General features: G+C 52.3%; 1 protein-coding gene across 1 annotated transcript; it reads right to left on the bottom strand.

Moving 5' to 3' along the window:
• Positions 1-205: 205 nt before the first annotated feature.
• RPIA (ribose 5-phosphate isomerase A) lies at positions 206-12,651 on the bottom strand. Its single transcript, XM_088524965.1, has 9 exons — positions 12,463-12,651; positions 8,663-8,723; positions 7,014-7,069; positions 4,271-4,330; positions 3,732-3,796; positions 3,512-3,580; positions 2,891-3,032; positions 2,534-2,633; positions 206-427 (listed from the first exon to the last, which is right to left on the bottom strand). The coding sequence occupies exons 1-9, from the start codon at positions 12,649-12,651 to the stop codon at positions 330-332; spliced, it is 840 nt and encodes a 279-aa protein (XP_088381091.1). The 3' UTR covers positions 206-329.
• Between the last annotated feature and the right edge of the window lie 1,698 nt (positions 12,652-14,349).

The raw sequence follows: 14,349 nt of genomic DNA, 5'->3' as shown, positions 1-14,349 counted from the left end.
CAAGTTCTGTTTTAAAAAAACAAGAAAACAAAACCACAAACAAAAACAAAAATAAGAATCATCTCTTTTGGTAAATATTTCTTAGAAAATAAAAAAGTGTTAAAGCAATTTGTTTAAATGATTCTTAAAAAAAAAAAACAATATTCCAGTAAAGTAAAAATATATAGAGAGAAATAGAATATTTTTTTTGTTAAAAAAAAAGACATTCAGTATCAGGTCAGCGGATTCCGATCGTCTCTTCCTCTGTCCTCTGCAACGACCGCTGCTCGTTAAGGCAACACGTCGGGTTGGCACCGTCGCCACAGCTGCACGGAGGGGCCGCGGGGCGCTCAGCGCGGCTGCCTCTCCCGCACGCTGACCGAGCCGTCCTGCATGCCGAAGTAAACCACCTCGGCCACGTCGATGAAGAGCCCCGTCTCCACCACACCTGCAAGACAACGCGTCACCCGCCACCCTGCGCAACCCGCCACCCTGCGCCGCAGCCACCCAAAAGCCTAGGAGGAACCTCACGGCACTGCCCATCTTGTGAGAAGGGCAAGATGGGCTTGAGGACGAAGAGCAAGGGCTGCAGAGGAAGCAACAAGGGACCGAGGCCCTGGCCTCACTGCAGACCCAGAGCGAGCGGTCAGCAACGCTCCAGGCTGAGCTCCGGCCCTGGGACAGGTTTAACCGGGCTGTTGGCAGCAGTGCAGGGATTCAACAACGAGCCCCGCTGCCAGGGCCCAGATGCCACCGCACATCCAGTCTTCAAGTGCTCTCGCACTTCTGCCAAGCAGCGACCCTCTTCTCCCCTTGGCAGGCCCATTCCTGAGAGCAAGCGAAGGAGATGGTCTCTGCATCCACATGATGGAGTGAGCTTTCATCACGTGCCCTCTCCTTTCTCCTCCAGACCAGCAGCAGCCACTGGTTTTTTGGATCTACTCCTTCCTAAGGTGTGAACCTGCCATCTACTGTTCGCTGCAAGCAAGTGCCAGGTAATTATTCAGACTAGTTAAACACTTGGACAAGCCAAGGTCTAGAGGTAACACCTCTAGCACCTAGCAGTACCTAGCAGTTCTGTCTTGAGCAGAAAAAAGGAAAATGGGTAATTTTCAGCAAATCAACCTCATCACAGAGGCTGAGGGAAGCCAAGCCACCACACAGGAACAGCTAGAAGTTACTGGTGACTCTTCACCTAACCTGTTCCCATGTCCTGTGCTCCGGCCTCAGGTTCTGATCATGAGGCAAGGACGAGGTTTTGCCCCTCTGTGCAAGCACTGAGGTCTGTGCAGCAGAATCCCTGCCCATTCCTCAGCACAGGACATGGCAGTGGGCTCAGTTAAAGGGGGATGACCTGTGGGATCAGAGCTGGAGGTAGCAGGGATAAGCAGGGAGCCTCCGAGGAGCAAGATAAGAAGACTGAAAAGCCAAGAAAGCCACATCTGGGAGCAGCCCAGAATGGCAGGACTGCAGAATTTGAGAAGTGAAATTTCCTTCCAAGATTAACAGTGTAACTAAAAACAGAACAAAGGAAAAGGACAGCTCCACAGTGAGAGTGGGCTCTGCTGCAAGGTACCAGGTCTCCTTCAAGACCTGCTTCAAGGTCTGCTTCTAGGAGAGCTTCGTCCTGGTTTTCTATAAGAAAGTTGCTGATTTGTGGGGTTTACTAAATAGCTAAAAATAGATGTAGTGGTCGCAGTGGAGAGAGACTTTGGCAAACAGGACTATTCAGTGTCATCAGAAGGCCCTCCAACAAGCAGAGACTGATACATACCCATTAAAACAAATAAATATGATTTTCACTTTCTGATGGTTAAGACTTCCAAGTTAAGCATTTAAGGGCTTGTATCTGCAGCAGAACATGCTCCCAGGGCATTTTAATAGCACTCACAACACCAGATCAGGGCCTCAGTATCAAATATTGTCTTTGGATGACACGAGGCACTGACGCACTCTGCCAGGGAGTTAGAAACTGCAGTTTCACTCAGTGCAATTCAGCTCTCAGAACCATTAAGGACAGAGATATCTCAGGCCTTTTTCTAGAAAAAGCCTGTAGCCCCTTAATCTGGGCTTCTTTTGTGCTCCTGAACAAAAGAGGCTGCTTTTTGTTTAGAAACAGTTAATATAACCAGCCACTGTTTCTCTCTTGCATAGAAATAGCTACAACAATGTAGACATTTACACAGCTATGGGCAGCAGCCACATTAAGATAAGTGTCACCCTCACAGCAAGGTGAACCTGGAGGCTACATGAGAGCAGAGGGATACAGAGCTGTAAACAGTCTCTAGAAAATAACCCAGAGCTACTGCAGGGCCCACAAAAGGACCATTAAAAGCCCCTCTCTAAAAGGGCACAAGGGCAGGAAGGTGGAGGGTAGGATTGACCTGCCTAGTGAAGACAGGGTTGTGGGGGCCCTGGGACCACCTCAGGCTTTCACCACCACATGGAAGTCCTGCTCATGTATAGTTCATCCATCCCGGGTACAGGAAGGCTCACTTGGTCAGGGTTTTCCAGCATGGGCTAAGTCCTGGCCACCTCTCAGTTTTTAAATTACCTGGTATCATTTTTATAGCTGTGTTCACTTCACTCCATTTATGAACCGCGTCAAACTTCCAGTCCAGGATGAAGTTCCCGTTGTCCGTCACCACGGGGCCCTGGGGAGCAAACCCGTTATCTGCACCGAGCTCCTGCTCTGCCACAGCCTCTCCCTGGGCAGCCGGGGCCCTGAGCAGCGTTTGCACCCGCAGGCACCAGGAGAGACCTGCGTGCCAGACCATGGCAGGAGACGTGTCCCGAGGAGCCAACTCGTGCTGCAGCAGCACAGGGCCCCCGTACAGCGTGGGCAGGCTCTCGGGTTGGGGTTTTTAATGCATTAAAAACAAACATTATTTAGGTGAGCAGGGACACTTACGGCTTTGCTAACGGCCATGCGCAGCTCAGCGGCGCCTCCGAAGTTTTTCGTCAGGGTTCTAGTGACGGGGACATAGGCCATGGGGATGACTTCAATAGGAATTCCCTTCTTCCACTGCTCCCCAAGGCTCTTGGATTTTTTCCTGAGGACATAGTTTGAGGTGGGATTAGCATCGGATATCACACTGCTAACAACACGAACACAGCATCTTATCTCTTGCAAACTGCTCAGGTCCTGGAGGGCATAGCAGCTATTCACCTGTGCACACATGTAGGAAGAACAAATTCAAACTGTGAAGCTCAATTCCCTCATGAACCTTGTTCTGATGTGGATGAGCAGGACAGAAGCTAATGGGGAAATTTATTCAGTGCTGACAACTACTGAGCTCAGAAACAGCAATACAGCCACTTCCCTCCTTAACTACTAGAACCACAAACATTGCAGACTTCTAAGCAGGTCTGCCGAGTTGAAAATTAAAATTGCAAAGCTGACATGCTGGGAGTCAGGCTCATTTCTACCTATTCTTGCTCTCTTTGACCATCTGGAAAGAAAATAACGCTGCAACACAGGGGCATCCAAATACTCCCCTGTGGAAGGTCAAATAGGATAGTAATATTTCACCTGTAATCAGCAATAACGATGAAGCACTTTGCATATCCTGCAACTATCTTCTCCTGCGTCAAGCAACCACTGCAAAGAGAGGGAAGGATAACAAAGAAGCACATTAGACTGCACATCAGGGTGTCCCGTGGCCTCAAAGGCCAGTTGCCTCTGTCCAGCTCTTCCTAGCTAGGAAAGGGAGTTCAGAAGCCTCCTGGCACCCACACAGAGCAAGGCTCACCCGCCACCTTTGATAAGGTTGAGATCACAGTCCACTTCGTCTGCACCATCAATGGCCACGTCAAGCTGCAGGAAGAGGAAATACTGGGTTTAGGAAGATGTCCTGTGGGTGCAGGAGAGCAGCAGCCCTGCACAGGGGCCTGCCGGGAGGCAGCCAGGCCCTTCCCACACACAGAGGTGCCAGCAGACAGGGATGCCTCTGGTGCTGGGATCACCTCGACACCAGCCTGGCCAGAGGCGAGAGCCTGGGGCACGGCCACCCCAGGACACGAGCCCCAGCTAAGCCACGAGTTCTCCGCACAGGGCCAGTTTCCTGCCCCTGCAGCCCCTGCTCTGCGCTAGCCTGGGCACCACAAGCCACCCCTCAGTGCTGAGGCCAAACCTGCCAGTCAGACCTGCACTTCTGGGCAAAAGAACTCCTTCCCCCTCCACCTTAGGCTTCGTTTCACTTATGTTCGCAGTGCCTAAACCACTGCCCTCAGAGGAGCCAAGTGAGCCTGGTGCTTTGGCAAGGGAAGATCGGGAGAGGTTTCCACTCACCTCTGGGTGTCGGTCCAAGTCACTCAGCGTTAAGCCGTTCTGCAGGATCAGCTGGCGGGCCTGCACACCAAGAACACAGCAAACACTGCTCAGCAGCAGAGCAAGGAACCGGGCTGCGCTATTCCCCAATTCCAACAAGGATGCAATCTCTCTGGGGGAGCCAGATTTCTCCATCCTGAGCAGCAGAGCTGCATCCAGCGCCAGCAACACCCAGCAAGGAGAAAACGCTGCATCCACACTCAGTGATTGAACTAAAATGGTCAGATGGTCATCAGCACTCCTGGACCCGGGTCTCACCAAACTAAATAACCAGGAGCCTTATGAACTCTGGAGGGAATCACGCGTATCCAAATATAAGGGTAGATACAGGATTTTTGAGGCCTGTTTCATCTGTATCGACTTGGATAATGCTGCCGTTAAAACAGACCCTCCATCTTCCTTTGGCTGAAAAATGGGAGCAAGACAGAAACGTACTTAAAATATGGGACAGAAATACATGACTAATGGTGAAAATATTTTTTATTGAGAGGGTGGGGGCGGGGAAAGAAAACTCTTATGAAAAAGCCGGGGGAACCTCCTGAAACAGCCTTGGGAATGTGATCTGCTTATGCCGATGTAGCTATGTATTTCCCTGCAGTGTCAAGACAGCACAGAGCACCCAGAATGACTCTTCACCTGCCTCATCAGCTTAAATGAAAGTTCGCACTTACCAAACCTTAAATTGGTTCAATTTTCAGTGTTACAAACAGTCACAGGTGAGATTCCCTCCCTGCACAATGCTGCCCGAGTCTAAACTTCCTACCACACTTCAGCCGTTGCAGGAAACTCCAGCGCAACAGCCTGGATCAATTTATACCCCCAAATTTAACTCACTGAACACTAACAGGGTCGACCATACATACGTACTGTGTCCGAGGAATTAGCAGTTTGAACCCTCTGCATTACTGTGGCATTTCCTAGCACGCAGTTTGGACACGCAGGGGCTGCGGGCTCTTGATCAGACTGCACGACAGCGCCCTAAGGAGGGCTCGCTAGAGGAAAACCAGACTCCTCTCAGCGGGGTGCCCATGTACGGAGCTTTCAGGGAATAACCAGAGCTTACAACAGGGAAGGGAGGAGAATAAAAGGCCACTGAAACCAATTCTTCCTTGCCAGTGACCTCAGACAGCCATTTACACCTGTACATAGCAAAAATAAGATGCTGTTTTGCTGACCTGGAAATGCTTCATTTAGAATTGGTCGAGCTTCAAGAGACTGCAAAAGATACCAAGCAGCCCCTTGCCTGGAGGATTTTAGATCACACATCTGCATGGACCATCTCCTCACTCTCACAGCAGAGATTTTACATTACTGGTAAAACATAGCTCACACAGCAGTAGAGTATCTCAACACTTAAGGGCATTCCTCACCCCATATTCAGCACAAGACCTTTAGACATTTGTTTTCACTACTACCTGTAAGATCTAGCAACTGCAATCAGAGTTCTCCCCCAGTTTAAAAGGTACATGATGTGTAGGGAAGGAGATCATTTTGGACAAATCAAAGATACATAAAATGGAGTGACAGTGAATCACAGATGCTTAAGGTTGGAAGGGACCTCTAGAGATCATCTAGTCCAACCCCCCTGCTCCAGCAGGGACACCTAGAACACAGGGCAGCATCCAGGTGGATTTGGAAGATCTCCAGAGAAGGAGACTCCACAGCCTCTCTGGGCAGCCTGTTGCAGGGCTCTGTCACCCTCACAAGTAAAGAAGTTCTTCCTCACGTGGAGATGGAACTTCCTATGTTTCAACTTGTACCCACAACCCTTTGTCCTGTCACTGGCCACCACCAACCAGATCAAGTTGCTCAGGCTGATTACACTCTTACACTCATAAGAGAAATAACTACAAAAAGAAAAAAAAAAAAAAAAAAAAAAAAAAAAAAAAAAGCTTTGACAAAGATCCAGTCCCAAGCTCCACAGCAGGACATTGCCACCCGGCTTCCAAACCCTGCCCTAAGGGGGACAAGATGCACAGCTGCTCTTCCCAACGCATTCCCACCTCAGGGGACAGAAGGGGAGAGAGCAAAACCATTTGCCTCAAGGCACTGAAGCAGCTCAAACGCTTCCTGAGCAGCCCTGGGTTTTCCCAATAAGCCTCCCTGCAAACTTTGTCAGCAGCTAGTTGGGTATGAATTCATCCCTGCAAAAGTTGCACAGCAAAGGAAAAGATTAAGCCGATTTCTCTGCAGGAATTTCACATACAAGGCAGCTGACACACTCTGTCCTCAGGTTTCCTCCTGAAAACACAGGAGAGCCTGCCTGCTATTACTGCTTGCACCATGATTTTCAAAGCTTTCAGGGCCTGATCCCAAACCAAAGGAAACCAGTCTAAGCATCTCCAAACAGTTTTGCAGTACAAGTCTGGTTGATGATGGTTAACAGCATCCTTGTGCAATCCAGCTGGATATAGAGCAAGTCACACACCAACACTGGGACACGGGTGTTACAGCATGTTCCAAATGCACAAACCTCCTGGAACCACAGCATCCAAGCAGCTCAGGACAGGTGAAAGAGGCATCAACGCTGCCAGTTCACCCAGGCAGCCTGCAGGCTGCAGCAGGACGAGTTTCACTATGCTTCCAGGTGACCCACACAGCAGGGAGCCAGTCAGGGAGCATCGCAGTTACCTCCCCCAGCCAAGAATTTGCTTGCGTGACTAAGAACACGGACCAGCAGGGCGTCCCGGGGCAGAGCACTTACCTGGAAAGACGTAGGGATGCACACAATTGAGAGGTTCTCTTCTTTAACCCGCTCAGCTGCAGGAAAAAAATAAAGAAAAATAAAGCAGAAGCCTCAGTTTGTTCAGTGCAGAGGCAAAACGCAGCACAGGTCACTTTAAGAAAGCTCAGCTCATACTGACCCCTTTGAATCACGGCAATTAATTGCTCAGCTTGCAAATAACTCGGGCACAAAACGCAAACAGGTGCCACCCTGCACAGGCTCTCGGCCCAAGGGCCATTAACCTGTGCATCTCCAGCAACCGTTGTGCCCTGTCAGCAAACCAGCGCCGGGAAAAATCAGTCCCCCTGCTCTCTCTCCATTAAACAGGTTTTGCCCTGGTCCTCAGAAACAGAGGGCTAGAGCAGCTGTCTGAAAGGTTTTCTGGCTTGTTGCCTTGGGGACATCACATCCATCCATTCTAAAACATTTAAATATATGACAGGGAGAGCAGTAATAAAATAAACTACGGTATTCCATTAAAGGGAAGGAAATATTTCTTCCCTCAGGTTAACCTCAAATGACTAAAACCTATAACTAAGGTATCATTACAGACCAAGTGTTATTTAAGTCAGTACAGTATTAGGCATAAGTCAACAGCCCAAGGGCGTCAGCAACAGCCATCCCGTGAGAACAAGCCCATAGACTACAGGCTTCCAGGCAGCAACACCAGCTGCAAGAGCCGAAGATGCCACATACAGGTCGTGTATGGTTACAGCCGGAGCTAACACATTCATAGGCATGACAGGTCATGCTTTGTCACCTGGAACAGGCTGCAAATACTACATTCATTTGAAAAATGGATCCACGCTGAGGTCAGGAGCGGCTGAGTGGAAGCCAGGAGGCTGAACCCAGCTCGGCAGCCAAGCGGAGCAGCGTGCGGCGGCTCTGGGTACAACACCTCGACAAGCAGCTTTGCCCTGAAGCTGAAAGTGCCCTTCAGAAGCCTGCGGAGGGGAAGTGCATCCCTATGCCTCATTAGGGAGGGCACAGAGGTTTAATTAGCCTCACAGTCACCCTCCAAAAATGCATCTGTCTTGCTTTAAGATTTTGCAAGGAGGGAGATACTTTCTGAATCATATCTTGAGCACAACGTGCATCCAATGCACACGGATCAACCTCGCCACCGGGCATAACAAAACTGCAGCGGGATTCAATCCCTATTTCCATTATACCTCAGCAGGACCCTTGGCACAAGTAACACGGGATGTGGAGAGGCAGCATCAGCCGCATACAAACGGGTTAAGGGAAGCAAAGCAGCTGCACGGCCTGGAGCCACCGAGCAAGTCAGGACAGGGCAGAGCTGGAACTAACAGAGGGTTTTTAACTCCAGTTTGGGGTGGATGCCAGTAAATTGCATTGCCGAGTTGCAAGGGGGAGAACAGGTGGCAAAACACAGTCCTGCTGAATAAAGTCAAGGAAAAATTAACTCCTCGGGACTCTCTATGCAGTAAATTGGAGTTAAAGTCCCTGTTTTAACTTTCAGCTTCATGCACAACAGCCAGTGAATATACCGAAGGCCGAAGTGCCGAGTCCGCACCTTCACGATTTAGGCCTAGTTTTCACTCAGTTGGGGTGGCAGGACAGGGGGATTTTCTGCTGCGGAAGCGACACGAAGGAGAGCACCCTACCTAATCGATGCACCGCGTGCACAATCGTGGAGCCGCTGCCGATGCCAAGGACTTGGTTGTTCTGAAAATCAGAGAGACAGGAGAGAGCTGTTACAGGGGGCCTGGTCTCTTCTGCTTTTCCCAATAGACTCTATGAGAAGAGTCTACTGGAGCCTTGCCCAGAGGTACCCTGGATCCCAATGTATTTGTAAGAAAGAAATGTGCTGCTCCAGCAAGGGCAGAACTACTTTCTAGTTTTAGCTGGGCTTGTTAAGGGATTTTAAGCAACTCGCCCACTCCTTAAAGGACACGTGCTTATTAAATACTGCTACAGTCCAAGCTCTCTCCAGGCTGTTCAACATATGCTTGCTACCAACACAGGAAGTTGGAATTCCAGCTAATCCTTGAGGGAGCAGGAAAAGTTCAGCTCAAAGGGCCTAACTTTCCTCCCCCATGATGGCTTAATGCAAAGGAAGTCTGGGAAATACTTCCCATATCCTCAGGCACACAGGGGCAGCACCTCAGAGCGCAGCCCACGGACACTTCCTCACAGCAACATCCCCCTTGGAAAGGGGCAGCCCAGGTTGCAAGCTCCAGCCGAGGCTTTTCCTCTTGGAAGCAGGAGAGGAGCAGCCCCTAGAGCGCAGCAGGGCTGGAAGCTCCAGAGGATCTCACAGAGAAGGAAGCTGGAACAGCATCGCGATAACATCTCCCAAGGAGGCCGTGCAGGAAAAGGGCCTGTTCGCTGCCCGCGGGTTTGTTAGTAAACAGGTCATGGCCGCAGCGGCCAGGGCAAAGCAGAGCCCGTGGCTGCTGCCACGACAGGCTCGTAACATCCTGGGAAGAGGGGCAAGCAGCATGGGCTGGACAGGGCCGTACTGGAACCGCTGCGCAGCCCAGCACTCCCTCTGCCTTAGGAGGGGATCGCAGGGGCTTCGTGCACCGTGCAGGAGGACCTCCAAGAGCGGCGGAAGGTGAAACTGTGTTAGATGTAAATCACAGCACGTGCTTATTGCTGCCTCGCATCAGCCCACCAAGAACTACCTGCAGCCTCCCTCACGCTGCTGATTGACAGCGTCTGCCTGTTCTCTACACAACATCCAAAGCCTAAACTGACTAAAAGTGGCACAATACCACTACAGAGAATTTGGACGCAAGAAACCCAACCCAGCCACAGATTCAGCCTAACCATCAGACAAGCCAGGAGCTCTCTCCTTGCCCAACAAATCCACAGTTTGGCAGCTGTACAAAGCCGCATCCAGAGTATCCGAGTGGCTTACAAGCCTGCCTGGAAAACTGGAGCTCACATCAGGTCACTCTCCCCTAGGGGTGGTGATTTCCTTCACTTCCGCAGGTTAAAAGCGTAAAAAGAAAAAGGAAAAGCTCCAAACCCATCTCATGTTATTCTCCAGCCTTGCCTAACCACTATAAGCCTGCAAAAGAAGAGGAAAGCAGCAGATCCCAACTGTGTTGGCAAGGCTGCCAGCAGTGCTGCAACATGGGAGAACCCAACTTGCTCTCAGGTTTCCCTGGCTGCCTCTCCCTGGCAGCCAGGGCCGAGCCCGGCCACCGGAGCAGCTTTAAGGGACAAGCAAGGCCGATGGGGCTGGAAACACTCCCACTGTGCCAAAAGGCTGAGTTGGACTTTGGAAGCAGCAGTTTCATCTCTTCACTCTCATTTCGAGGGCGTGGGACAGCTTCTTGGAGCAGCCTGATGCCCTAAAGGGATGGGCAAAGACTTGATATCTGCACCTTAATTATAATAAAGTGGGAACCACTCACAAAAGCCACCAGACTACCAATGGCAGGAAACTTAAGGCTTTTATCACTGCTGAGGGACAAAACGTCCTCCCTTAGGCAGGGGCAACACTGCCCCTGGGCCCAGGGCCAAGCTGGTTTACCAAGACAAGAAGTTAGACCAGTCTAACCCAGCCCGTCCTATCCCAACTACTATCTCCCCCTTTAGCCAGGGCAGGGCCCAAACTGGCCAAAACCCCCCCGCTTTCAAGACCGCTGCAGGGTTACCTTGTGCCCACCAGCGCTCAGCGTGCGAGAGGCAGGTCCCGCTGACCCCACCGAGGGACAACAGCCAAGAAACGACAACAGCCAAGAAACGACACTTCAGAGAGCTCAGTAAAAGCTCCGTGAATAAAACAGGGGCATCTGGCCACGATGCAGCTTGGCACAATGCTTGTGTAGAGCGCAAGCGGGGTCAATAGCGACCAGAAGGTTTTCTCCAAGCTTCCTGAGGAGGTGAGAGATGGTGACCCATGCTCCAGACCCGAACAAGTGCCTGCTGGCAACGCCACATGGGCCTGGCCAGTCAAAACTACTTCATCAAACTTGCAAAAACTCAGGGAGATCCATGTTTTTCCAAGGCCCAAAAGTAGAATTTACATGAGCAAAGAATGGGGGGAAAAAAGTGCAAAACCCCAAGTTCCTTCTTACCAACTCGTAGTCCTGCGCAGCAGCGGGACCTACTCTCTCACCCCGTCTTTTCCCTTCTAACAGGGAAGTTCACAGGACTGCAGCAGAGCCTGGCTGTTAGAGGTGCTGTGCACCAGCAAAGCCAGCTCTCCCCCAAGCAGCTTACGGCTCTAAAGCCCTGATCCTTGTGCTCCCGCACTCCTGTGAGCGATCACGCTGAACCGGAGGACAGACCTTGATTTCAAAGCCTGTTCATGGCCGGGGTCTGCTCAGGATACTCCTGCTCCGTACGACAGGGCTCTGGTCTCGCAACTGCACTGGGACAAGTGCTGTGGATGGAAACGCCAACCTGGCTTTAATTAAGGATCGTATAAAAATGTCGCGGCATCACAGGTTGACAGCAAAGGTAAGCGGGTTTGTGTGCTGCTGCCGGGAGCAGGCAGGCTGTAAATCCTGCAGGAGCAGGACATCTGAAAGATTTGTCCAGCACAACTTAACCCCGGCTCAGGAGGGTCTTCCACACATCCCTGCAAGGCAAGGAAAGAGAGAAACGTGCAGCTGCATTTTAGGATATTGCACAACTCTCTCCCTTAACAGCAACAGTTGAGTGGCCAACCGCATAACTAACCTTTGCAAAGAGCAACCCGACCCTCCCGCGGGCAGGGAGTGAAGCAGATTTTCGCTACCAACTGAGGCTGCTGAACTCCTCTGCTGTGACTCCAAGCATTTCTCCATAGCTGTTTCAAGCTCACATTACCCCACCACCACCTATTGCACTTCAACAGCATTATTAGCCAGGCCCTGAACTTTAATCAGCTGGAACAAGGCCAGGAGCAACAGAGTAAGTTTTAAGGAAAAAAAAAAAAAAAAAACTCAACGGTCAACTTTTCACCAGGTAAAGTGCAGAATTAAGAGCCACATTTTACTCCAGCCAACCGGCCATGCCATTACCACAAGCCGCAGCAGCGGTTGCCCCGAAGGCGCCCGGCACCTTGCAACGCTCATCCTTCCTCTTGCAAACCGCCAGCCTGTAACACCGGGGCTGGGAAGGGGGTTGCACAACTGCCAGGCAAGCCCCGGGGTTACCAACCGCCCTGGGTAAAGCTCTGGGGCGCGTTGGGGATATCGGGAGCCTACGAGGTGCAGCGAGGAGCACCCAGGTGCGGAGCCGCGGGTGCCAAAGCAGGACAGGGGCTGCACAGCGTGAACCCTCCGGCAACCCGGGACACAACCCGGGCAGGAAAGCGGGCGGGAAAGGGGAGCTTCCCCCCGCTAAGCGCCAACACCCCGTCCGTAGTGGGGGGTTGCGAGGCGCCGTTCACGCCGACGACCCCGAGGCGGGGAAAAAGGCGTTTCCAGCCCGTTTTCGTCTCCTCCCGGCGGACGTTTCTCACCTGGACGTGCTTGTCCACGGCGGCGCACGCCGCGAGCCGCTTGGCCTCCTCGGCCATGGTGCGGCCGGGCCGCCCGCGGGCCGCGCCGCCGCCCCCCGCCGCCGCCGCCGCCGCGCGGGGCCTGCCCGGCGGGCGCGCTGCCCCCCGCGCCGAGGTGCGCAGCGGGCCCGGCCGGCCGAGGAGCCGCATCGCCGCCCGGCCCGCCCCCGGGGGGCTCTCCCGTGCGGGCCGAGGGCTGGAGGCCGCGCACGGAGCCCGCCCTGCCGCTGCCACCGCCCCTGCCACCGCCTCCCGGCGCCGGGGCCGGCTGGGAGTTGTAGTGCGCGCGGCACCGCCCCGCCCGCCGCGGTTCCGACCGGTCCACGAGGCTCGGATCAGCCCGGCCCGGCCCGGCCCGGCCCAGTCCCACCGGGCTTGGCTTGGCTCGGCTCGGCTCAATTCGACCCGGTTCAGCTCAGCCCAGTTTAACTTGGTTAGACCCAACTCGGTTCGGCCCAGCTTGGCTCCTCTGGGTCCTGCTCAGGCCCACAGGGAGGTCTCACTGGAGCTGGAGAAGAGGAGGCTCAGGGAGACCTTAGGGCTCTCTGCAAGCACCAGAGAGGAGGGTGTAGTGAGGCAGGGGCCGCTCTCTTCTCCACGATAACCAGATGGAACAAGAGGAAACAGTCTCAAATTGCACCAGGGGAGGTTCGGGTTAGGCAACAGGAAAAAATTCTACATGGAAAGAGGAATCCAGCATTGGAACAGGCTGTCCAGGGATGTGGGGGAGTCGCTGTCCCTGGCAGCGCTCAAGACACGTGTGGATGAGGCGCTTGAGGACACGGTTTGGCAGGAAGGGTGTTGAGGGGCACCCTCAAGGCATTGAGGGGCTTTCGGTTGGACTCGATGATCTCAAAGGTCTTTTCCAACCATAACGAATCTGCAGTTCCCCCACCAAGGGGCCAGGGTTGGCTGTTCCTCAAAATACGTTGGCTCTCTGACAACATCGGTACCCGTCACAGCTTATCTGGGCCTGCAGCAGGGCCACTGTCCAGCCCAACCCAGCTTGTCAGCTGGGAGCACATAACTCCTTTTCCTTTCTGTATTTCCTTGCCCCTGTAGCTGTTGGGACTGTCCCTGAGAAGGTAACAGGGAGGCAGGTCAGCCTCAAGTCCCTCCACAGCGGCGCGTTCCCTCCTGGAGCTTAGCCAAGACCACACTGCAGCATCTCAAACCGCTGCAACCCCACCGAGATCCATGGGAATCACAGGAATTTACCACTGACGACTCGCTCAAGATCACAGGGAGCTGAAAACATTTTTTTAACATATTTATTTGCACAAGAGAGACCTGCTGGTGCCTTTCTTTTTCAGTTGTATGCATGACCAACTTGCTTTGCTGCCACCCTCTGCAGTTCCGCTGTGATTTCCAAGGGCTAGAAATGATCCTTTCTGCTTTGGACAAACAAACCAGTCTCTGCACAACAGGGTGTTCCTCAAACAAAGGCTCTATTGTCACCATCCAGGCAGTATCTGAGCAAATCAAGGCCTCACCTCACTGTCCCGAGCAGGTGACTTGCTGTTACAAGCATGTGATGACTATGCAGAACAATTTGGCATTTTCTAGTAGCTGGTAGCGATCTTTCCTGCAAATCACACACTTTAAAAGTGTAAACACGCATTTAGTGAAGCCTGTATTTCCCAAAGACTCATCCAAAAGGACTGAGTTCTTCCAAAATGCATCATCAGACCTGAAGGAGAAGGTGACCGGGCTCGGGGGCTACTCCTTTCATTACCCTAATGTTTGACTGGGAAATAAGCAGTTGTGGGGGAGTTACACTGATCAGCAAGCCCATCCTTCCATGTGAGCTTCATATGGGTGTTATTTAACATGAGTTACATACATATG

The sequence above is a fragment of the Tinamus guttatus genome, unplaced genomic scaffold (assembly GCF_059628265.1).
Source record: "Tinamus guttatus ecotype Peru unplaced genomic scaffold, ASM5962826v1 Tinamus_guttatus_pri_ptg000218l, whole genome shotgun sequence".
In the NCBI taxonomy this organism is placed as follows: domain Eukaryota; kingdom Metazoa; phylum Chordata; class Aves; order Tinamiformes; family Tinamidae; genus Tinamus; species Tinamus guttatus.
This window is presented reverse-complemented; position numbering and strand designations above follow the sequence as displayed.

Bases quoted from the DNA above. Each gene is read 5' to 3' on its own strand.
- RPIA (XM_088524965.1), bottom strand. From the start codon at position 12,651: ATGCGGCTCCTCGGCCGGCCGGGCCCGCTGCGCACCTCGGCGCGGGGG. The intron at 7,070-8,662 runs GTAGGGTGCTCT...TTTTTCCTGCAG, and splicing joins GCACGCGGTGCATCGATTAG to CTGAGCGGGTTAAAGAAGAG. The intron at 2,634-2,890 runs GTAAGTGTCCCT...TTTGCTCCCCAG, and splicing joins GCATGGCCGTTAGCAAAGCC to GGCCCCGTGGTGACGGACAA.